At 33.2% G+C, this 25,570-nt stretch overlaps 1 protein-coding gene across 1 annotated transcript in view; it reads right to left on the bottom strand.

The window, feature by feature from the left end:
• Nucleotides 1–25,570, bottom strand: part of LOC110024935 (probable sodium/metabolite cotransporter BASS4, chloroplastic) — a 71,912-nt gene that overhangs the window by 24,699 nt on the left and 21,643 nt on the right. The window contains exons 3-10 of the mRNA XM_020725131.1: nt 15,710–15,817; nt 15,560–15,627; nt 15,142–15,220; nt 14,684–14,742; nt 14,546–14,614; nt 8,155–8,265; nt 1,891–1,912; nt 1,585–1,652 (exon numbers count right to left, since the gene is read on the bottom strand). Of these exons, the coding sequence (XP_020580790.1) occupies nt 1,585–1,652; nt 1,891–1,912; nt 8,155–8,265; nt 14,546–14,614; nt 14,684–14,742; nt 15,142–15,220; nt 15,560–15,627; nt 15,710–15,817 (584 nt within the window). The remainder of the gene's footprint in view (nt 1–1,584; nt 1,653–1,890; nt 1,913–8,154; nt 8,266–14,545; nt 14,615–14,683; nt 14,743–15,141; nt 15,221–15,559; nt 15,628–15,709; nt 15,818–25,570) is intronic.

The following is a 25,570-nucleotide window of genomic DNA, read 5'->3' on the forward strand; positions in this document are numbered from 1 at the left end:
CTTTCCCTATTCTGCCCCAACTGCAAGCCTAACTGCCCTCTTCCAACTCAATACCACCGCTCACAGCTACCTCTCAGCGCTGTCCACCGGCTGACCTGCCTAGCACTAGACAGAGATTCGTGTCGTGTTGTATTTTATTTCTTGTTTTGATTCTTGATTGTAACCCATTGATTTTGAATAATAAAATTTTGTTTTCCTATCAAATTTTGGGTAAATTCCGATATCAATTTGTTTAAAGAAGTAAAAAATAAAAATAGGTAAAATATACACAAAACAAACACGTTTTTAAGAGTAAATAAAAAATAAAAAACAAAAATGATACCAAACAGACCTTAGGGACGGTTAGGACGACAACTTGGCTTATAATTAAAGTATAAAAATGTGTTCGATAATGAATGAATGCCCAAATAATGAATGAATATTCATGAAAAAATCACAAAGAGTTGACAGATTAAAGTGTAAAACAAAAACACAACTAAATATAACATGATAAATGAGAGAATATTTATCTAACAAGTGAGGAGATCCATGGAAAGATCTCATTTGTAACACCTACCTTATTTCCAAGTAATTTCTGGAGACTAACAATATTTTTTTCAAATTTCTGCCGCTCCTACAAAAACTAATTTAAAACCTCCTTTCCACTTGGGCTTTTATACAAGATAAACAATCATGTGAATCAAAAGCAGCTCAAAATCTACGGCATCAATATATTTTTGTACATGAGGAGTTGGGTAAGACGTTGCTTGGATGTAACAACAAGCAAGCAAGAGTAAAGTTATGACATAGTTGACAAAATAGTTATTATGGGCAATTTTACTCAAGAAACACAATTATGGAGGTAGGACATCAAGAATAAAAAAAATAGTTTTAGGTATAAAGGTAAATAAGCCAGATGAAATTCCAAGGAAAATCAATTTGTTTTACTTGAAAACAGCAAAATATTTATATATGCAATTATCAACCAATAAAGCAGAGATCTTTCCCAGCCAAAAACTAGATGGCGCAAATTTAAAGATTGTTTAGTGTAAGTTTCCTATTTAGAGTCCACTTTGTCTAGGGCAGTTATAGCTGTTTGAAAAAGCAGTTGTGAAGCTGCTGCAAAAGAAATTGTTGCTCTTGTCGTGGCCATCACAAACTTTTTTTTTTTTTTTTTGAAAATGTCACACTGCAGTTTTCTGGCCGCCCTGCACCTAGCTAGGTCCGGTGGCAAAACGCAGCTAAAAAGCAGACAAAACGTAATTTTGCCAAATAGAAAAAACGACGACTTTTCACCGCACTGCTACCCCAAATGCACCCTTAGCTTTTGGACAACTGAAGTTAAACTCAGAGATTGCTGAGAAGCATATATGCTGCTACTCTTGCTCATTTAGTACTAAAGGAAAAACCTAAGCTCACGGAAAACATTCTTCAAAAGTCAAAGGAAAAAGATAAGACAAACAATGAAGAACCATCAAGAGATTTTCACTCACATCGCATAAACATAAAGTAGCAATGGAAAATATATTTAATCTGAAGATGTTTTCCTTCAGGAAATTTTGTTTTTCTTATCTCGAAACAACTTTGCAATTATAAACGACTTACAAGACTAAGAAGAATGGCACTTGTCATTGACAAATATTGACGATTTTTATCAACACAAACAGCCACACCTGCAAAATAGCATCATGTAATATGAAAACTACAATTGATTATAGATATTGTCAGAATTTATGTGAAATCCTTAATGGAGAACATAATTTGCAATTTTCTTATAATGCACATCTTGTTCCTTCATCATTTCTCATTTTAACAAGGTCAGGTGCATTTCTAAAATGCTAAAAGAAAATGATATAAACAATGATAAGGAGAAAAAAGTTAAGAGGGGAATATATGAAAAAGAAGACTTACTCTTTATAAAATCTCGAAGCACCTGGACATTAGATACAGATAATAAGTTTTCCTTTTATATGGCTTTTCATTCTGTTATAAGCAAAATTATTGTGCTAAAGCCAAAGAAAGAATATGATAGAATTTACAGGAATGCAGAATCTGACCTCTGTTCTCCTTGAGATCTTTAAGAATATAAACAAAGTAAGCTAGCTTTATAAAAATAAAATAAAAGTAAAAACCTACTGGCATCAAAGATCTTTAGTCAAATAGTTACTTGAGAGGCATAATAACAATAACTCTTTTTACATATAAGTGGCAACTGGAGCAAGAAATTTAATTTTATACATCATATCATCTAGGCGATCAAATCATTTCTAATCCATCTAACATTAGAAATGAATTTTACTCATACCATAAAAAGCTTCTTAATTAATCTAGCAACTAAACTTGTGGTTGAATTTCATAATCTTTATCCTCAAGACTATCCTCTTCTTCAGATTCAGATGTTCCTTTTTTTAACTCAACAAAAAAAAACTTGCTTCTAAATCTTCTAGTCATTATGGCTTCTTGCTTCAAGTTTTCAAGTAAGTTACGATATCATACACTCTGATTTCTCTATTTGAGGGCATGTACATAGGCAAGGCTTCTCTTTGGTTCTTTTAGTTTTGCTCTTATATTCCAAATTTTTAAAATATATGATAATTGAAGTATTTGCAAATAAATTCAAAGAACACTTACCCAAATTAGTTGATATTTCCTTAGGTGTCATTACAGAGGGATAGTTGTGGCTCACAATTTAATTCTACTCTTCTTTGAAGTAAACAATAAATAAATAAAATACTTCAAAGTGAATATTGAAGTAGCCTTCTATAGTTGGAAATGAGATTTTCTTTTTAAACTCAGTAATTGCTTCTTTCTACCAAGGTTTATCACTTAATCATTCATTCATTGACGCATGCAACCACCCAAATCACTGTGAATCGTATTCATGGTAAGCAATTTAGAAGTTTAATAGACAAAGGCAGGAGACCCCTTTTCCCACTTATTTATATTACCATCCCTGATGTTCAACATACTTGTTTCTTTTGGCCATTGGATTGAGGGTTGTTACTTCAAACATTGATACCCCCCTAACCTTCAGTTTTCAGATGAAACTTTTCTTTTTCGACGAGCTGCCCCTTTCAAGATAATATTGTTAAGAGCACCTTAAATATCTTTGAAGAAGCACCTAGTCTCGGATTAATTTCTCTAAATCAATTATGATTTATCTTGGAAGCAATTAATCTGATATGGTATCTATTTGGCATATATTATAAGTTACTCTTTGAATCCCTTCTCTTTATGAACAAACTCCAAAATTCTGCAACATACCTTTTGGAATACTCTTACTGAAATAATTTAAATGAAATCCTCTACTGAAAAGAAAAATTCTTCTCAAGAGGTAGGATGGTGCTTATGCTTTCTCCAATTCGTCTTTATTGTTACTCTTATATTTGCCTATTTGGATTATAAATTGGGTTATCAAAAATATAGATGCTATTGGTAATAATTTTCTTTAAAAAAATACTGACGATAGTTACGGTATGAATTTTATCAAATAACGGAATTTCTGTCATCCTAAAGCTATGTAAGATATTGGTATCAAAGTCTTGTGCCAATGAGCAGTTCTCCGTAGCATGTACTATTGGAAGCATATTCGGCTAAATGTTTACATTTTGTTGAATCTATCATTCGAGAAAAATATTTTAGTAACACTTCTCCCGTGTTTGTAGTTTGCCAATACATCTCAAAGTTCAAACTCTAATATATAGGTTTCTCAAGCTGTTCATCTCTCTCTTTAAACTATATTGGAAAGTTAGTAATCATGGAAACATCAACTTTCATAATAATAAATGAATTAATGAAGCCTTTATCTCCTCTTAATTTAGGGGTAGTTTGGTTGAGTATTTTTAAGATGCATGTACTTTAGAAATGGAGATTAATTGTACTGCACAAATTTAAATGGAGAATAATTGAAATGCATGTATTATTTGATTGGAAGCAAACCAAGCCTTTTATTATGTTTGTTATGATATTTCAAATGCAATGAAATGTGGAGTCACGGCCCTCGATGGTTGTAGGCAATGGTGGCAGTCATTGCCAGTAGGTTGAGGATGCAGCAGACGACAATTGGCAGAGGAAAGGGATGATGGCCAGCTACATATGCATTGGATGGTGGTGGCCATGACTGATGAAGGTGAAGCTGCAGTCTGAGTTTTTAATGAATTTGAAATTCACCCTATTTGAGTGAATTACAAATTCCCTGCAAAAATCCACCACAAATATTTTATGGTTGGTTTATTCAAACAAAACAAAAAAAAGGAAACAAACCTAGGGGGTTACGATTTCGGTCAGCCGATCGAGTCCAGGTTTGACCCGAATCCAACCTGAATATTATATGGGTCAAAAAACCAACCTGTACCCAACTTGTGAAACCCGTTTAACATAAGGAATTACAGCTATTAGAGTTTAAATCAAATCAATTTCGAGTCAATTTAGGGTTGGCGGGTCATTTTTGAGTTGGCAAGTCAACCCAAATCCGACGTGAAAAATTAAACAGTTAGCTTATTTAACCTAAACCAGACCCGAACTCATGTTTCTATAATCGATTTGATCCCCCGATCCGATTGGGGCGCCTACGAAAAGATCGCTTGGATTTACGAAAAGGTTGTTTGGATTTATAGCTGTTCGGAATCCGCAAACCATTCTGACCAACGGTCAGAATTTCTTCGCAACCTAAACTCAGATAATTTAAGTCGCATTCAGGTCAAGTTGGCATGTCAAGATAATTTTTGACACCACTAGAAAAAACCATATTTCTTTTACTTTACACCTATAATATTGGCAACCAAATAGCCCCTCAGTGAACTAATCACTTTGCTAGAACTGAAATAATTAGTTGATTCTTCTCATTCGACTGGTTGTGTTTAGAATGATTTACAAAAAAGGATTATTTATTTTCATGCTAACGACGGAAAGAAACTTCTCTCCCTTATCAATCAACTTATTCTTAACCATGATCGGGTTATAAATACTAATCATTTATTGCCTCCTTTCTCTACATGGTTCCTTCTATGTCATTTCCTTCAATTCATTTTTGCCAAATGGAGTGTGCTCTTGGATTTAGAATTCTATAGCTACTTGTAAAATTAATGTTCTTGCTAGGATTCCGTTTTTATTAACCGGGGGAGAGGAAATAAGGAAACTGAAGTGAAGAATAGGAATTAAACAGTCGGGAAATCGAAGAGTAGGTGAAGTGAGAGAGTTGGAAAGTACAAGAGATGCATTCGTGTATAAATCAATGCGTAAGAGGGACGACAGAGGCGAGAAATGACTTACTTGGGAGTCGAGCAGGTTGTGAAGGAAAGGAGGAAGACGTGGGAGGAGGCAGCATCGTGTCAAGCAAACGAGGCGTCGAGCAGCTCTCATGACTTGCAAGGTCAGGGGCAGAGGGGACGACGAACACCTCGTGGCATTCGGTGCGAAGGAAGAAGAAGAGTGACTTTGTGTAGAGGAGGCAAGATTTAGTGTGAAGGAATAAGAGGAGTAGCTCTGCATGGGTTAAACCGAGCCATGACAAATTTAGAGCTCGTCTTATCGCACACACAAGAAGCAAAGGCTAAAGGCTTCAAACTTCACGTAAAGGCCAACGATAGGGTCCAAGAGCTAGCAATTTTACATGAAGGTTGTAATACCCAGTGAACAAATGACAATAAAATTAATAATCAAATAGACATATGGATAACCCCACTTCATTTTGTTTTTTTCAGGAGTCGCATATCACTTTCGAAGATAGTAAAAACCAAATGATGAACAGATAAGCAAGAGAGTTAGAGAGCGAGAGACAGTGGGAGAGGGAGAGAAAACGAGAGTATACGAAGGTGAGGGAAGGAGTCAAGGCTGGCGAGTCCAATCAAAGAAGAATGGGAAGAAGATAGGAGAAGAAAGAAGGAGACACAAAATGATTAAGAGCAGAAGAAAAAGAAGAAAGAGAGGTCGGGTGGAGGAACCTCGCATGTGGGTATTGTGAGAAAGGAGAAGTCGGTCCAAACCCTAGCCTAATTTCTGAGAGGAAGGGACAATGTGGAAGAGAACGAAAAAGAAAGGCGCGATCGTTTCCAGCCCTACCTTACGGTCTCAAGAAGAGAAGTAGGAGTCTCCAAATCGAGCCAAACACGTGCGGAGAAGAGGAGTCAAGCGACTCTTATGCGAAGGAAGGAGGAGTAGGTGAGGCTTCACACGAAGGAATAAGAGGAGCGGCTCTTCATGTCAAAGCCGAAGGCATTGTAGCAAATGAATGACAGATTCTGCATGGATCCACGTGGAGAAAATATTGAGTCTGGAGGTTTGGAACACGTAAATTGTAAAGTGATGGGCCCCATTTTCGCACCATTCAAAAAATGCTAAAAATGAGTTTTTTCACGTGACCCGACCCGAAGACCACCTGAATACCTAAAAAAAAAAAGCATGCGTTGTTGATTCATATTCATTTTCATGGGTTATCATCTGCGATTCTGAGGTTTAGAGTTCTCTTGCTCTCCTTGCTCAAAGCGGCCTTGAACGTTTAGGGTTTTTGAAACTAGACTAGTTTTAGCGCAGTTGAGCCTTCGGCTTCTTCGCCACCAGACTTGGAAACTCGTCAGAGGTTTTGGCGTTTTCGTCACCGGCATTTTGACACTGGCACTCAAACACTAACATTTCGACGCTGCCACTTTGACACCATTCAAGACTCCACTCAACAAGGTTTCGATAGGTTTCTAGACAGTCTTGGTGTAAAATCTTCTAAACTAATTTTGTTGTTCAATATACAATGCTTAAGTTTCTACATTAGCTATAATGGATGCAATGGAGGAGAAAATCAACAAAGAGAGAGAAGAAACCAAGTAAACAGTGAAAGTAAGTCAGATTTATTTTTTAGGATTTAGGTTCTATCTGTAAACAGTGAAAGCAAGTCAGATTTATTTTTTAGGATTTAGGTTCTATCTTTTTTTTTAATTGAGAAGTGTAATTTTTCATCTTTGTTTCACTTTCTTGCTTCTGGTTCGAGCGGGATGTTTGTCTCCTAACAACAAAACCGTCACGACGATTTGGTTCAAACTGACCCTATCGATTCAGGGGAGAAAATTATCACAGTTATTAAAAAATATCCAATGACATCTTATGGATCTTTTCCATGCTCACATTTGAATTTAATGCAAATATTGTATGATTTTGTACAGATTCACTTAATGTTAACTGACACACATATGTTAATTTAAGTTACTGGCTAAGTTATGCTGATAACTAATAATGAATAAATATTTACAAGAAAAAAACTCATAGATTGAAAGAATGATATAGAGGAATTTGTATAAAGCCGAGGTGGAGTAATAAATGATAGGAACTTATATTTTCATGATAATATAAAAAATAATAGTATATTTTATTGTCATTTTGAAAAGAAAAAAAACATTATGGAGTAGAAGACCTTTTGATATATTGGAAAATGTGTCAGTAGAAAGTTTATGATAGATCTTTGGGAAGTACATATCGCCGATAAAAATATTTAAATTTTCACTTAAACATCCATTTCCGCTTTAATATTACAAGCTTTCATGTTAGGTTGTGATAAACTTGATATTTTGGTTGATTTTTTAACATCAAAGACATCCAACCAAACCCATAAAAGGCAAGCAACAATCTTTAGTGCTAAGATAAGTTATAAAAGAAAAAGTGAATATTGGTTTCAAAATAAGACCTAGAATTAAAAAAGTTTTTCTATCCCAAAACTTTGAACCTCTTAAATAAGTAATTATAAAAGTATAAAGATCCCAAAACTTTAGACCAACAATTCTATCCCTCTTCCTGCTTTGCAAGTTCTGCAAAATAGTAATGCCTTTATCCCAATCTAAAGGTAGCTACACATAAGCATAATAAAATAAAATTACCAAGTATGAGAAGAAAATAGAAAAGATGCTTTCATGAATGCACCGCTCAAATTTCAGTATTTAAGCATGAAAATTAAAATGTGATTCTATGTCTCCAAAGTAGGAATAATTGCTTGGATGATAAAATTTAGCCTGCATACCAAAACTAATAACACTTGGCTCATGTTATTTCCATGTAAACTTATTGTAGTTTATGGTTAAATAAATTTAGGATCCATGAAGTACATATTAGAGAAACATAATCTAATAAAAATATGGTAAATTGATGATAATGACAAATTCTTAAAATGTAAACTTTGAGAAACTTAAAACATACCTTTCCTAGAGCCAAAGGAACCAAAAGGGTCATAACGAGGCTTTTAAATAATTGCACTGTTGGAATAGAAACTCCAACTCCTCCTACAAACAGTGCAAGAGAAATAGGCACCTAAAACAAAATATTTAAATATTGAACTAACTAATGGATAGAAAATTATTACTGCGGACAGAAGATGACAGAAGCACCTATAAAAGTTATATAAAGTAAAGGGGCATTTACATACATACCATCAAATTCCTATGTATTTACATAGCTAACACTTATAACTTCACATTTTATATTTATATCACCCAAATCTTTCATAACACATCGAAAATATTATTAGTTTAACATCTTAAAAGAGAAACACCTTTCCATGCATATATAGGTGTCACATATGAAAAATTGAAGTTTAGCCATTAGATATGTAAGAACATAGGATATGAGCAGCATGTCGTAGAATCTTCCGAAAGGAAAATTGCTTTAAGTGGTTTGCTTTTAAGCGGGCACAAAACAGCAAGCCCAATGAGGGGTGGATAGAAATAATGTGAAAAAAATAAGAAGATAATAGGCTATATTTTAGGCAAAACTACTGATGTTATGAAAAAGAATAGCAGAAAATACAGTTCATGCCTTATATACCACTTAGCTGCAACTATAAACAAAACAAATAGCATCTACAAGATTAATTTAAAAAAAAAAATCTAGGCAAATAATTTAGCAATTATCGTGTAACAATTTGTAGCAGATAAATAATATTAAATAAGAGACCAGATTTAGCAAGTTATGGGATGACATAAAGTATCCTATTCGTTTTCACGAATCAGCCCACCAGCTTAACGGACATGGCACCAAAAATACAAAGTTAAGCAGGTTTTATGAGCAATGTCATGCAATACTTTTAAAGATTCTAGTTAACAGTAAAAGAAAATCATTTGCAAGTGTATACATGCAATATTCCTATTTAAAAGCACCAAGACGGATCGATAACTAAATATTTACTTGAAAAAAAAAACAGAATATAGCATCAGATGAAGAAAACAACAATTTTTTTTTTGGTTATCAAATAAACCTACATGCATAATTCTATTTCTATGAATATGAGCCTCTAATGTGCACCGAGTACAGAAATCAAGCTAATGTTGTAACACACAAATTTCTGCATATCAATTAAATAATCAAAAGCATTTTTTAAGAAGATCAATATGTTAGTAAAATCATTTTGATGGATAAATGTATATATGCAAAGGTAAGTAAATTTGTATATGTGAATTCATTTAAGTAGATTTAATAATATTGCTAAACAAACCAATGCATTGTGGCATCCATAGCCATTTCCACTTAGGCATACATGCAACAGCTGATGGAGAACTGAATGCTTGCAATGGATTTGATATAAGGATCTTAAGAATAATTAAAATAATTACTAATATAAATATAACAACCTAAGCACTACCAGCCTACTTCCATTCCTTCATCCTATAACCATCAGATGCCAAGAAAGGAGTGTTAGGTATGAGAGCCATGGGGAAGAAAGGCTAGGAGTTGGGTTGTGGAGAGGAAAAATCCAGCTTTTTCATACTTTCTACAGCAAACTGACTTTTGATCGAGGTTTAAATTGGGAAGAGTAAGGATTATCATGTTTAATGATTGTTGTAAGGTATGAGACTATTTTGAAGACATTTAATTTAAAATTTAAGTTGGAAAGTAAGAATTTTTTTATAACAAGATAAATTACATGTGTCGATCTTCAATTAATAAGATATGCAATTTCTAGTTCAGGAAACAAGTATGCTTTAGTCGTATGCATGTAAATTCTTACAAAAATTTAATTTGCATATAAGATATTTATTAGACAGTTCCTTACATTGCTAAGTGTATGTTTTATGCATAACGTTCAACTTATAAATATTTAACATATATATAAGATATATATTAAAAAGTTCCACACATTGCAAAATAGATGTTTTATTTCATAACATTCATGAATTTAAGGATTACACATCAATTACGAATTATTATGAGTATGCTAACAACTTACTAAAAAGTTGTATTTTCAAATTGGAAATCCATAATGTCAACTAACAAGTTCATAAAAAATGACAAGTATTTAAATGTTCTATTATGCAAAATGCAATGAGCTTAAGAAAGTTCATTTCATGTGGGATAAACGAGCAATATCACCTAAGTGGGCAAAAAACTAACGAGATGAGCACCTGTGGGTAACAAAAAAAATCAACCTCATAATGTTGATTTGAGGGATATTTTAAAAGTGATAGTGTTATGTTATACTTGGGCACTAGTAAACTTATATGATGATAGTCAATAGCCTAAGTGATAACTTTGTAATGATAATATGCAGATGTGAGTCTAACGTAATCTACAAACTTCTATGATGATAGTCAATAGCCTAGGTGATAACTTCGTAATGATGATAAGACAATATATAGCATGCCATGTAATAAAGAAATGAAATAAGCAAATTAATATTTTAATATGATTGATCCAGTGAGTAACCACTAGAACACTTGACTAGCATAATGCATATGATGATCGAACATTTGATATTTTTGTAATAACTCATTTAGCATAACTATCTTATTTAATATTATGCTATATCCTTAAAATTTTATTTTACAATGATTATATGTAATGCACCAAGCTAGTTTATGATCATGCTTTCGATCATTATGTAAAGCTCATGCTTGACATGCAAGGTTAGTTCTCTTGATTAAATATTTGAATTATGTATTGAAATAGTTTATTTTATTGAGCTTTAAAGCTCATATTATTCTCTATTATCATGAGGAAAAGACAAGATTATGTTTGAGTAAAGATCAAGTTTTGGAGTTAATAATTTGAATTTAGATGTTGAGTTTTAATGTAAGATACAAATTACATTAAGAGAACTAATATGATGAAATTTTGATATTTTGTGCATGAACTCTTATGTTTATTAAAAGCTTTGTAGTTAATTGAATGAAACATTTTGGGGCAGTTCGATATAATTAATTGTGTTATCTTATTGAATTAATAGCATTGTATGATCTAGTTCGGGTCGTTTAGGTGGTTAAATTTAACACTAAATCTATTGTGGTGGGTAGAGTTCCAAAAATATTGTTGGTGAAAGATTTTGTCGGTTATATCATACATGCCTTTGTTACGTCTTATGCTCGACCAAGTGTGGTAATCATGAGGTGCCACAAATTTAATGAATTTATTTACTTATAAGAGATAAACCTCGATTACTAATACAAAAATCCAAGCTGAAGAAAAGATTACTCTATTTAAGAGGACTACAAGCAACTAAGAAATTAAGAGGCTATTTGGCTTAATGTCATCTAAATATATGTGCCATGTAGAAAATTATACGATCTAGATAACACTATTACTTATTAAATTCACTATATTTGGTTAGACAATTGAAACAAAATAATGTCATTTAGAATGACCAAAAATAATTATGGATTTTTGTTGTCCACATTTATTTTGGTAATTGATTTCTTAGCAATTAGATGTTAAAATATTTTAGCGTCATCAATAACAAAATAAATAAAATCAAGAATATTATTTAAGAAATTATTTTTTAAGGATGTCACCAAATTAAACAGCTAGTATCAATTAATAAAATAATATTACAAAGTGGATCTCATTTTACTAAAGAGTCCCTTGCTCCCTTTATCGAAATTTGACAATTTAACACCACAGAATAAGTGCAATAGACCTCTTAAAGATAGTAGTTTATATACATTCCATTAGAAGATAGTCATAAAAATATAAATAGATTGCTCAGACAAATTACTTGTTTATGTAATAACATAAAAATCAATTTTAAAGTAGTCCCTATACTATTCATATGTGGTAAATCTAGCCTCAGAGTATCACATTTTTTTAATTTAATATCTCGACTATATATGTCACGACTTGGCTCGGGGTTTGGAATTAACTAAGGCATGAACAAATTATCGGACGGTACAAATAAGTTTTCTATTATTTTATTTCTATTATTAACAGTTTATTATCTACATATTAATTTAAAGAGCCACTTAAAGAAGCAATTAAATTAATCAAATAAAAAGTTACCATACAAGTTGCTAACCTTACCTTCTGTATATATTATCTCCTCTTATATTCATTTTATTCAAAAGCTTAAAACTTGAAAAGAATATTAACACAATATAATAAGTTATCTAAAAATAACTCGGGAGCAATCATATTTATAAACTACAGTAACCTAAGAAAAAGAAAACAACATACATGTTGGTCTTTCAAATATCAATATATGAGATCTTATAATAATCTAATATACATTTACATGACAATTACTCCATGAGAATAATCTAAAGCTTTTGTACGCGTTAACGTTAACCATAGTTTCCAAACTTTAGTCTTTAAATATATTTTTAATTTATACTATTAACATTCACATTTGTACTAGAAGCACCATCAAAACGTAATTCAACACATATAGCAGGTATTATCCCTTCGATACAACGTTTCGTGATTTAATTTATATGATTGTCTTAGGCAGAAAGGTGTTTACTCGCACCTGACCGATATTCTCTTATTGGCACAACGATTAGCAATTTAAACACCACAATTAACGGGGGTGGTATGATAATATCTACACGCGTTGATACGCTGGCATCCCTTGCCTGTACTATAAGAAGATGAACACCCTTTTCATGCAAATACAAGCATCCATGTATGTACTACGTCATTGTTTCAATTTTTTTCTTGTGAAACACTTTACATCTATCTACAGATTAATAAATGCAATTTTACTATATCTATAAGTTATGAAATAAACAAATATATGCACATTTACTAAAATTCTAAAAGTCAAGCAAAAATGTGACATACATATAAGGGATCATGCAATAAACTAACAAGAATATCTCTACTAGAAAATCTAATACCTTCCTAAAATAGATGTTATGCAATTATATTTAATATGCATACTTCATCAATAACGACATGAAGAACCGGATAAGTTATAAAAATAAAAAATACAAACAGGAATATATTTAAAAATAAGAAACATTATTGTAACTTAAAAACATAATTACTCACCTGAAGTTTGAATGTCTTTCTCATTCCCTTGAATTCTCCTTTACAAACATAATTACTCACCTAATTACTCACCTGAAGTTTGAATGTCTTTCTCATTCCCTTGAATTCTCCTTTACAATTCTTTAGTTAAGATGTTGCATCTTTAAACATTAATTCACAATTATTATATCAATATCTACTAATAACATCCTAATTAATTAAACAAAACATCTCATACAAGTAAAAAAACTAATTTCCTCCTTTAGCTCGCACACTTCACCTTCTTCTCCTTCCAAGCCAAAATTTCTATATCTTGAGTCCTAATTCGATTAAATTGTCTATTGACATTAATTAAATAAACACACACACAAACATATTTATATAATATTTTATTAATTAACTTAATTTAAAAACTTAAAATCACCTTTTAAGCACACTCACACACAAGCGCGGCTTCATTTTGTCTTCTTCCTCCCCTAAATTCGGTCGTAGCTCAACCCAGCACAGCACGCATGCCTTGCTCCCTCTTCCCTTTTCATACGAAACATTCTCAAACGACACCAAACATGAGTCATGCTTCCCTTCCTTCGATTGGTTAGGGCACGACTCTCCTCATTTGCATCGGAGTCGAATGCGCTCAACATTTTAGTTGTCTCCAAATGTGTCGTTAGACACAGTAGATAAGCTCGTGCTCACGATCGGAGTTAGTGTCACCCTCTTCTAGCTTTCACTTCCTTTTGACGATGTCTTCCTCAGTTTAATTAGTCCCTCACAAGCGAGTTCCTCTTGATTCTCCTTCTGTTGCACCGCACGACTCCTTCGGTGGGCCCTAGGTTACCCCTTTGTCTTCTCTCTTTATCATACTTCTGTTCCTCACTTCTCTAGTTCAAATGAGGCTTTTGACTCCTAGAATGAAATTGACGTGATGTTTATCCATTCTTAGAGACAACCCTCTAAAATTCATTTTGTTTTATTTATTTTATTATTCTTTTTTTCAGTCATTGCAATATAGACCTGATCCTAAATTCTTCAGTAAATGCCTACAGACCATTATCAAAATAATTAGCTCAATAGCTAGTATTAATGTATTCATGGAGTTTAATAATCTACACGGAATTATGTGATATTCATCAGCTTATATTCAACAAATTCAAATATGAAACAAAAGGATGCTTGCAATGCAAGTCTCTCATCAATGCAAGATCTAGAGCCTTAACCCTATGTGATAGAGAAGCCATTCCTATGATTCGAAATCATGACCTCATATCACAAATGAGGGAAACCCAACTATTGCTCTAGGCTCACCATTGTTAAAAAAAAAAGTAAATAAATGGATTAAAAGAAAATTTTAAAATACCGTCATTGTTCCCAAGAAATTAGATATAACTGTCATTGCAAGAGCAAGAGCAGAATTCCCTCCCACAAGCTGCAAAAATGGCAATCAGTCCTGCATAACATCTGATTAAGAAGAAAAATGTGGCACACAGAGGCTCACTTGAGTCAATGCAACTCCACTTGACAATGTAGTTGGCATGCAACAAAAAATAGCCAACCCTGCAATTACAAAATAAGTTACTTCCCTCACCAGCCAATAGAAAAGTTCATCAAAAAAAAGATGCTAGAGAAGATTTTTCAGAAATCAACAGTGTTCAGTGGATGGCAAACAACAGCATGATAAAGTTTAAATATTGAGAAAAGTTTCAAAATGGTCCTTCGACACTTTATAGGGGACCGTTTAAGTCCGAGAGTCTATAAAAGTATCAAATTATCATAGAATATTTTAATGGGGGCTGAAATAATCATCCTTAGGGATTATTTCAACCCATATTAAAAGAGCCTGGAACTAATTAAACACTTTTATAAAATGTGGAACTAAAATGACCCAATGTAAATTAGTCAGAGGACTATTTTGGCAATTTTCAACTCAAATATGCAATTTCAGTGTTGACATACCAGTCACAAATTCACGAGGATTCAAATGAACTTGTAAGATAACCAGCGAAAAGAAGGGAGTGAGGAACAAAATAGAAACCTACACGGAAAACAAAATAATTCTGTTAACTATATGACCACCCAGATTTAAAAAAAAGGAACAAAATGCAAATACAAACATCAAGGAACAAAAATTATAGACTAATAAGAAACAAGAAGGGATTGGATCACCAAGTGGATGACCAAACTAAACGTGAAAAAAAGATACTTAGGATCAAAGCAGGCAGAACAGAAAAGTAATTGATCAAAGAAAATTTTAAATAATATATCCCACAAGCTTGGAGGCTTTCGTTTCGTGTCTTATAGGTAAAGTCTATGCACACACGAAAGACATATGAATAGTAGATGATCGAATATATGCAATAGAGTAATGCCATACAAGGCCAAGGATTCCGGCAGGCCAAGCCTCGACAGCTGCACCAATTTCTTGACTCCTCAACATAAGCCCTGAATCACATGAGAATTGTATATCTAAGAGATGGACCAGAAAAGTAAATTATCAAGAAAGCAACAAAAGTCAAAAGCTTACCAGAGAGAAAGAAAATCCCCACTGTACTGAACTTTGACAAGGAATATCTGTCAGCCAAATAGCCAAGACGAAGATTTGCAAACCCCAGGGATACTCCAGTAACTAAAGCTGCATAATAACAAGTAGAAACATGACAGATGTAAAGGATGTACATTATATCTTCATTCGATCACCCTAGTATGAAATTCTGGAAATAATGTTTATTACTAGAAAACTTGGATGCTTCTAAGTAGGGGTGTACCTGAGCCAAGCCGACTCGTGTGCGACTTGGGGTCGGCTCAATAAGTGGAATTAAGCTTGAAGATCTAAAAAGCCAAACTCAGGTGAGCGCTAGATCTGACTCGTTACCTCATGAACCGGCTCGTCTAAAAAATAATTAATATAAAATAAACTCAAAATAGATTACATTCAATACTTTATCTTTAAATTATTATAATTGTCTAAAAAATGATATTTTACATTTTATATCAAGTGATTTCTCATTAATTATCTATTAAATGCTCGTTTTATTTGTCATTATATTATTGCACTAGCTTGACTTAATATCGTTTTCTCACTTTCATAATAAACAAGCCGGCTCACAAGCCAACTCGAATACGTAGAAATAAGCTTGAGCTCAAGCTAAAACTAGATTAATTGATCAAGCTCAAGCTCAAACCAATGGTGGCTCTAGCTTGACTCGACCTGTTTAAACCCATACTTCCAAGGCTCTAACAACAATGCCTTAGCAGAAGAATAAGTTATGATAGGTACTAAATCTATATAAATATGATTCATCTTCAGCATAGAGTACACTATCTTGCTGCAACATGGTTGATGAAACAACTCAAAGGCCAAGGAATACACCTGTTCTCAAATCAAGGGTCACAACATGTACAATAATTAAGACTAATTATATCAAAAGGTTTCTGTTTTGCAACAAGATTTCACATTTCTATTTGTGTAAGAGTTATGGTTTAACATGATCAGACTATATTAATCAACTAATTAAGATTACTATTCAATAGAAACAATAATGCATTAGGTGCTCTCCTGATTAATTAAATGGTCTGCACTTGGTGGTTGAGAACAAAATGGCTATTTCCCTATGGCTTAAAACATAGGCTAATAAAAGTTCCAAATGAATCTGCAACTTAGGGTCCATTTGGGGCAGCTTATTTGGTGCGGTGACATTTTGAAAACGCACCTAGTCTGTTTGGGTAAATTGCGTTTTGGCAGCTTATGTGTTTTGAAAACGCAGAAAACAGCGTTTTCACACCGCACCTATCTAGGTGCGGTGATAGCTTTCTGACAGCGGTCTGACTTTTCTAAAAAAAATAAAAATTTGTAATAGCGACCACACCTAGCTTATCAGCAGATTATTTTTAATCAGCTTATCAACAGATTATTCAATAAGTTGCAGCTGCCCCAAACAGACCCTTAATCAAATCTTCAAACAAATTTGACTGTTCATAGTGAAGTCAGATACAACTTAAGAAGTTAAGAATTCCTTCTGAAATGAATTACTCCAAATCAATTGAGCGATCATTCGAGTTTTAAAAAGTAATATTTTTAAGTGTTACTTTTTAATGAACAACTGGGTAAGAACCCATTTAGTTAAAGATCAAAATAAAAATCAGTACCAAAGTACAACAAAGAGAACAACACGAAGGGAACATCACTAAAAAATTGAAGGAAAATACAAGCAAAAATAGGATATCAAGTGATCATCAAATGACTGAGCCGACGGTCCAAAGTTCCATATATTTTTTCTCCTAGCAGAGTGAATCACAAATGAGACAAGGGATGATATATTAAATAGCGCTATCATCCTTCCATTTTTGTTAAAAGTTCAACTGTTCACTTTCATTCAAATATTTCATAGAGCAGAACAAAAGGTATTATGACAAAACACCTTGAACGCTTTAAGCACCATTCAATGGACAATGATTAATTAATTTGGATAAGTGGTCTTCCAAATGTTGCCAATCTAACCACAATCAATAGGAAAGGTAGGTGTCATTTTTAGTTTTAGATATTGTTATGGAAAATATTAAACATAAAGCATTTGTATTAGGTAACCCAAATAGAGGAGATTTTCTGTTTGGGGCAGCTTATAAGTGCGGGTGGCGTTTTCAAAACGCCGCTGTACTGTTTGGTTTGCGCGTTTCACCAGCTTATCCGAAACTGCGTTTGGGTTTTTACACTAAACGTAGGTCATGGGTCGACCCCTGCGGTCGGCCCGCGGGCCGCGTTTCAGGATAAGCTGCTTATCCTGAAACGCATAAGCTGCCTCAAACAGACATAAACTGTTTTTTAGTAAGATATTTTCTACATTAAGTATATTCCTAATTTGTAGAGAGATGGGTGTCTATAAATATGTAACATATGATTTCAATTGGAAAAAAAAAATTCCTCTCACATGGTATTTGTCGAATCCTTCCTTTCTACATCTTTCCTCTTTGACATTAGCCTCCGACAATCGTTCATTTTTTCTGCTCGAGCTTGTTCCGACTTCCGCGACGACTTTGTCTGCTTCCTGTGATGTCATCGTCTTCTTGCTGCGACTGAATCGATCATCTTCGGCTCGGGTGTGTTTTGGCTTCATCGTGTCAACGTCTGCTTCGAACGGCACCATTTGCATCACTTGCTTCCTTCTGTTTCAGCTTCACCTACGAAGTCTGCGTCAAACTGCTTCAAAAAGGTATGCATCGACTTTGTTACAACGCCTCTGTTTCCTATTGTTGCTCGTCTGCATCTAGTTCAATTGCCCTATATGTGTCAACAAAATTAGGGCATCGATGACATCAATTCTGTATAGCTTTGCTTGCTTCATCTCGTTAGGTCAATTCCCTTGACTTCTGTTTTCAGCCTCTGTGGTTGCGACTGTGTTGACTCAATTCTTTTATTATTTTATGATTGTGAGTGATCAAGTTATTTATCTCCTAGCATTTTGGTTGTTTGTTCAAGCACTAAATGGCATCAATTATGGATGGTGAACAAAAAAAATTCTAGGATAGGTTTGATTTCTTCTGTGGCTAGGATTACGAATGAAAAATTAAATGACATCAATTATTTTTACTGAAATAAAATTGTGATTGCCTTTCAACACCGATCTCAAGATTCAGCATGCTCAAAGAGACGAAATAACTATCATGAGTTTTTTAGCCAGCCTGAACTCCTAGTATGAAGGTGTCAAATCACAAATCTTATCTGACCTTGGATGTACTTCTTTGAGAGAAGCATATACCAAAGCACTGCATACAATTCTGAGTTCTCAAGCCCCATTCGTATAACAACCTAGTACTTTTGCTAGTCAGAAGAATAAAGACATCAGCAAACAGAAGTGGAATTCCGAATTTAGGAAATCAAGAATCAAAGATAGTGTGCTACTACTGTCATAAAATTTTGAGAAGTGATAATTCTAAAGAGCATTTTTTACATATTTTCAGACAAGCAAGAAAACATAATGCTTCAGCAGTCATCCTATGTCGATACTTTATTCCAAAATAAAGTAGTTGAAAGGAAAAATAGACATCTTTTTGAGATGGCTAGGGCTTTTTGATTCAAACACATATGCCTAAACAGTTCAGAGTTGTAGTCTCTACAACATGTTTTTTTATCAAAATGATGCATTCTACTTTCTTACAAAACCAGACACCCTATAAAGTTTTATTTCTAACTAAATCTATTCTTATTGAACCACACATATTTGGATATACTTGTTTCGTTCGAGATATTCATCCACAAGTGTATAAACTTTGCCCTAAGTCATTAAGGTCTCTTTCTAGGATATTATCATCTACAAAAAGGGTATTGATATTTTTTCGCTCTTAAACAAATACATGATTTTTGTTGATGTACCTTGGTGTATGTTTTTCACTGATGATATCCTTCTTGTAGATAAGACTAGAGAAAGAGTTTAGAAAAAAATTGAATTATGGAGGTCTGCATGGGATTATAAAGGTCATCATTTGAGTAGATCTAAAATTGAATACATGGAATGTAATTTTAGTAATCGTAGCTCTAGTGATAGAGTTGTAACTATGGCTGATCAAATCATTAAAAGGTGTAAACATTTTAGATTTTTCAATTGTTCAAAGTGATAGTGATATAGATGGGGATGTTATTAGTAGAATTCACGTTGGTTGGTTGAATTGGAGGAATGCGTCGGGCCTATTGTGTGATAGGGAAGTACCGCTTATACTGAAAGGAAAACTTTATAAGATGGTGGTGAGACTTGCAAGGTTCTATGGTACAGAATATTGGCCTTTAAAAGAGAAGCATAAAATAAAGTTAAGTGTTGCTGAGATCATAATGGTTAGATGGATAAGTGGCTTGGCACTTAGAAACAAAAATGCGAAATGAATATATCCGTGATAGGGTACGTGTAGCTCCAGTGCCAGAAAAGATCATAGAGTCGTCTTATATGGTTTGACTACATTAAACGTCGATCATCTGATGCTCCAGTTAGGAGAGTAGATGTTTTAAGTTCGACTTATGTTAAGAAAAACAGAGGTAGACCTAAAAAGAAAACAGAGGTAGACCTAAAGAAAAACAGAGGTAGACCTAAAAAGAATTAGGCAAATACTATAGAAAATGATCTTAATCTATTAGAATTAAAATGAAAATATGACACTCAATAGGACGCAATGGAGAAAAGGATTCATGTAGCTGACCCCACTTAGTGGGATAAAGGCTTGTTGTTGTAATTGTCACCTTTCATGAACAAACCACATTCTTTGGTGACACATCAATGTCTAAATTCTCACCAGATTCTAATAAGATGTTAATGTATCACATCATAAGTTCAGATCCAGCTCCAACTCTAATGTCTCGCCAAATCACATATAGCTAATCTTCGCTCGAGAAGGCCTCGTTTCTCTGATCCTAATCTGGCATCCATATCATCTTCCTCAATGGATCCTCCTCCCAATGATCTTGATTTATCTATTGGTCTTCGAAGAGGTAAACATCAATGCACCTATCACATTTCCTCTTATGTCAACTATAATCGATTATCTTCCACTTTGTGTCTGTTTTTTACTTCTCTTAACTTTGTTGAGGTTCCAAAATCTATTCAGCAAGTCTTAAAACATTTTAGGTGGAAAGCAGTGATGCTTGATAAGATGAATGTCTTAACTAAAAATAGAACTTGGGAACTATTTGAACTACCTTCCAGCAAAAAGGTTGTTGGTTGCAAGTGAGTCATTGCAATTAAGTTTCATTATGATGAATTTGTAGCTCGTCCCAAAGCTCAGTTGGTGGCTAAGAGCTATGCTCAAACTTATGGGATCGACAACTTGGGGCACGTTCTCTATGATAGCTAAAGTTAACTTAGGTTCGCCTACACTTGTCCTTGGCCACAATGAATAATTGGCCCTTATAGTAACTAGATGTGAAGAATGTTTTTCTGCATGATGATCTGTTAGAAGAAGTTTACATAGAGTCAAGGAATGTATGTCGTCTTCAGAAGTCCCTATATGGATTGCAGTATAGCCCTGGAGCATGATTTGAAAAATTTAGCCAAGCAAAAGGGTTTGAGAGGCAAAAAAGTAAAAGTGATCACACCATATTTTATAAACAATTAGCCTCAAGAATCATTCTATTGGTGTTTTATATAGATTATTATTACTAAAAGTGTTGTGTTGTGTTGGGAATATTATCATAGAAATCATTTCTTCAAAATTAGTTCAGCACTAAAAATCTGGTTTCCTTGAAGTATTTCTTGGAAATTGATGTATCAAGGAGCAAAAATGGTATCTTTCTATCTCAACGAAAGCATGTTTTGAATTTGTTAGGGGAAACAAGGAAATTGGAGGCAAAACAATATAGTACTCTGAGGGTTCCTAATCAACAACTTACTAAGGATGAATTTTTTATTGATATTGAACGGCATAAAAAGTTAGTAAAGAAATTAAACTACCTCACAGTGACTCATCCTGAAATTGTGTGTTGGTTAGCACTATAAGCAACCTCACGTCTTCTCACACAACCCATCATTGGTTAGCTCTGAAACAGATACTATTTTACCTCAAAGGAGCTCCTGAAAAAGAGATTATATATATTAATCATAGGCCTAAAATATTGCATGGTTCGCCAATGCAGATTGGGCAAGTTCCAAGATTGATTGAAGATCCATTACAATATATTGTGCTTAATTTGATCTCATAAAAGAGTAAGAAAAAAAAGATAGTGTCAAGATTTAGTGCAGAATCTAAGTATCGAGCAAGGACAAAAGCCTTGAGAGAATTGATGCGGGTTTTCTAATTTCTGGCCGAAATGGACTTTATGGACCACTCCAACAAACTTGTGGTGTGATAATCAAGTTGTAATTCATATTGCTTCAAACATTGTCTTCCATGAACAAACAAAGCACATTGAGATAGATTGTCATATTGTTTGTGCAAAGATTCAACAAAATATGATTTATATAGCTCATATAAAAACTGAGGAACAAATAGGGGACATCTTCACTAAGACCCTTAACAAAGCGAGAGTTACTTATATTTGCAACAAGTTGAGCATGATAAATATTTATATGCTCCAGCTTGAAGTGGAGTGTTCTGAGGAATACTAAATATAAAGCTTATATATTAGATAGCTAGTATATTAAAAAGCTTGTATATTAGGTAACCTATTTAGAGAAAATTTAATTTCTGATCTTTTCCATATTAGGAATCTATTGGGAGAGGAGTTTCTACAAATAAGTAAAATGTGATTTCAATTGGGACAATAAGAAGAAAGAAAGTTTTTCGTTCACAGATCTAAACAATGCATGCTACAAGTGGTAGAAGATATAATATCAATCTCAAAAACATGAGATAACTTGCAAGGAATTTTGCCAAATGCAAAGTCCAAGAAAATTAGAGTTTTTTCTAGGGGCTTGATACTTCCTAGTCAAACTAAAATCAGAGGTAACACCACCAAGAAAATTACAAGAAATTCGATATCATTTTTGCAACTAGATATGAGTAACTTTAAAAACAGAGGCCCAAGTAAGAATTCGAAATAATAAAGATCCAGGAGAATAAAAGATAGGACAAAGTTGATAGAAACGAATCAGCCACCTTCAGTCGAGAAATCAATTCTTGCAAATAGAAAACTTACTACAAATCCTATCAATCATGAGTTTCATTAGAAATTTTGAATCTTTTAGAACCAGTAGAAACACCAAGACACTAAAATGAAATGTACGGTGCCTTACAATACAAAATAGAAAATAAATGAGAGACATAACTATTAGCCTTACCCAAGTAAATTGAGCTAAGAGAAGTTAATCTTTGGACTGGAGATATTTTAAATGATAAAAAAACTGAAAAGCTTCCTTCATTATTAACCAGATATCCGGTGAACAAAGGTTGAAAAATAGTAGTAGGGGATTCCATAGCAATAGCACTATTATTAGGAATACGACTAAAAGGATCTGTCACGTTAGTAGCAGCACTAATTTGAAAATCCGATACAGCAATGAGAAAAGTGTTACTGTTAATAACTAAACCAGGCAGAAACTGAGCCAAAGAAGAAAGAACTTGAATCCCATTCAAAGCAATACAATGGTTCTCCAAATTTGATTTCTCCATCAGGTCAATGTAGAAAGGTAAAGAATTAAGAAAGTCACCTAAATTTGAAGTAGAAATGCCCTGTAAAGAGCAATCGTTAATGTGTGATAAGTAGCCATTCCCAACACAATCTACCTCCACTATTTTCCTTTCATGTTCTCTACAATACGAAGATCAGCATAAAGGATGATATCTTCCTTGTAACCAACCAAAGTTTAAATTTTCAGTATGTATCAATAAATTCTATCATAAACCATCAAATGATCAACTTGGAACAACAACCTAGCCTTTGAATATTAATTTTTTTCATTCATATAATTATCAAACAAACGACTTAGCCACATTTAGAACACATTCATGTGAAAAAAAGAAATCCAATAGTGATAAAGTAATCCTTGAAAAAGATCCAACCGGTGATGCTTAGCTCAATTTGGAAAAGCCCACAATTTCATTCCACTAATTAACCCTAAGAGTAACCCCATTGAAGCATTAAAGTTCAAGCACCTTTATTGACTAAAAAAAATAAAATCTCAGTAAAAATGAATTTGACGAAAATTAATAATCAAGTTTTGATGAAAGAAACAAAAAAAAAAAAGTGTTTCTAATGTCACTTGAGAAACTCCACAAAGTAATCCTTCCTCATGAACCTATGCTAAAAAGAAGGGGCATTAAATGCATAGCACAATTCTTATGCATTTACATATCTCACACATAAGCTTCAATATTTACACACGTTGCAGGCACTGAAACAATTTCCAAAAGACTCCTTTCTGTCAGTCAACTACTTGGTGAAGGTTCAAAGGATGAGATAATTCATGGAATGTATTTTGTTCTTAAAGTTGAATTTAAAACCCTCTAACCTTCATTTTTTACATCCTATGTGAATGTCTCAATTGGAGAAATGCGCTAAGGGCTTGGAGCTTGATGAAGGACTGATAGTTATTTGGCTGTTTCGTTTGATTTTGCATTTAATTTGCTTTACATTTTGATATCTCAACCATAGTGTTTGTATGAAATATTTTTTTTCTGAAATGATATCAAGTTAATTTTATACATAGTACTTTATTTTCTATGAAATTTTAACCCACTTGATTTTTCTTATTTTTTAGAGCTTTATTTGTAACTATACTTACATTTCTTTTTAACGATACTTTTTGTAATTGCAAATAATTAACAATTTTAACCCAACTTTTTCAGGCCATTTAAAACCTTTGAAATCCTACAAACTTCTAGTAAAAGAGTCACCTTACTTTAAAATGCATAAGGTAAAGGTCAACCTAATCCAAGTTTAAATAACTTGAACAGGTGGAGACACGACCTAGCCCAGGACTGGAAATTAACCAAGACGGTAACGGAAGATCGGATGGTCGGACGGTGAAAATCAATTCTCTGCTATTATCTTTCTATTACTAACAATTTAATATTCAAATATTCATGAAAGAGCCATTAAAAAAAGCAATTAAATTAACAAGTAGCAATTTGTAACTTTTTGTTCATTATTCTTGCTTCCTATACACATTTGCTCATCTTCCATGTATCTTGCTCAAAAACTTGAAACCTAAAAAAATATTTAAAGATAACTCAGAAGTAATCATAATTATAAACTACAGTAACCTAAGCAAAATATATATATATATATATATATATATATATATATATATATATATATATATATATTTCATATCTATATAAGAAATCTTAGAATATGTTAATATTTCATATTTCTATACGAAATATTTGACACATTAATGCATATATCAATAACATTTACTGAATAAAAATACTCAAATCTTCTATATGCATTAATTTAACTTTATTTTTAGTTTATATTTTTTATATACACATTTATCTGTTTGAGGATCACTATCAACAAAACCTAGCACATCCATAGTCGATATTATCCCATCGACACAGCGGTTAACGATCTAAATATCACAATTGTCTAGAGTTGAAAGCCCATTATCTGCCCCTGACCGATATTATTCAGTAAACAAAATGTTACTAACATCACAATTATCTGGGGTGATAAGCTTTGTCTACTCATCTCTAGATGATATTATCATGTCGGCGCAACGGTTAGTGAATGACCATCACAATTGTCTGAGGTAGTAAAAAAATCTCTACACGTGAAGGTATACTAGCATTCGTTGTTTGTACGATAGAGAGTGAACTTCTTCTCTTAACATGTACAAATAAGTATACAAGCATTCATATATAAACTAGTTCATTATTCATAACATGCATCCTTGTGAGATATCTTCATTCATTTACTAACATATATAATTATAATTTTGTGCAACTAGTCATATATATATATATA

Source organism: Phalaenopsis equestris, unplaced genomic scaffold, assembly GCF_001263595.1.
Source record: "Phalaenopsis equestris unplaced genomic scaffold, ASM126359v1 Scaffold000281, whole genome shotgun sequence".
Taxonomy (NCBI): domain Eukaryota; kingdom Viridiplantae; phylum Streptophyta; class Magnoliopsida; order Asparagales; family Orchidaceae; genus Phalaenopsis; species Phalaenopsis equestris.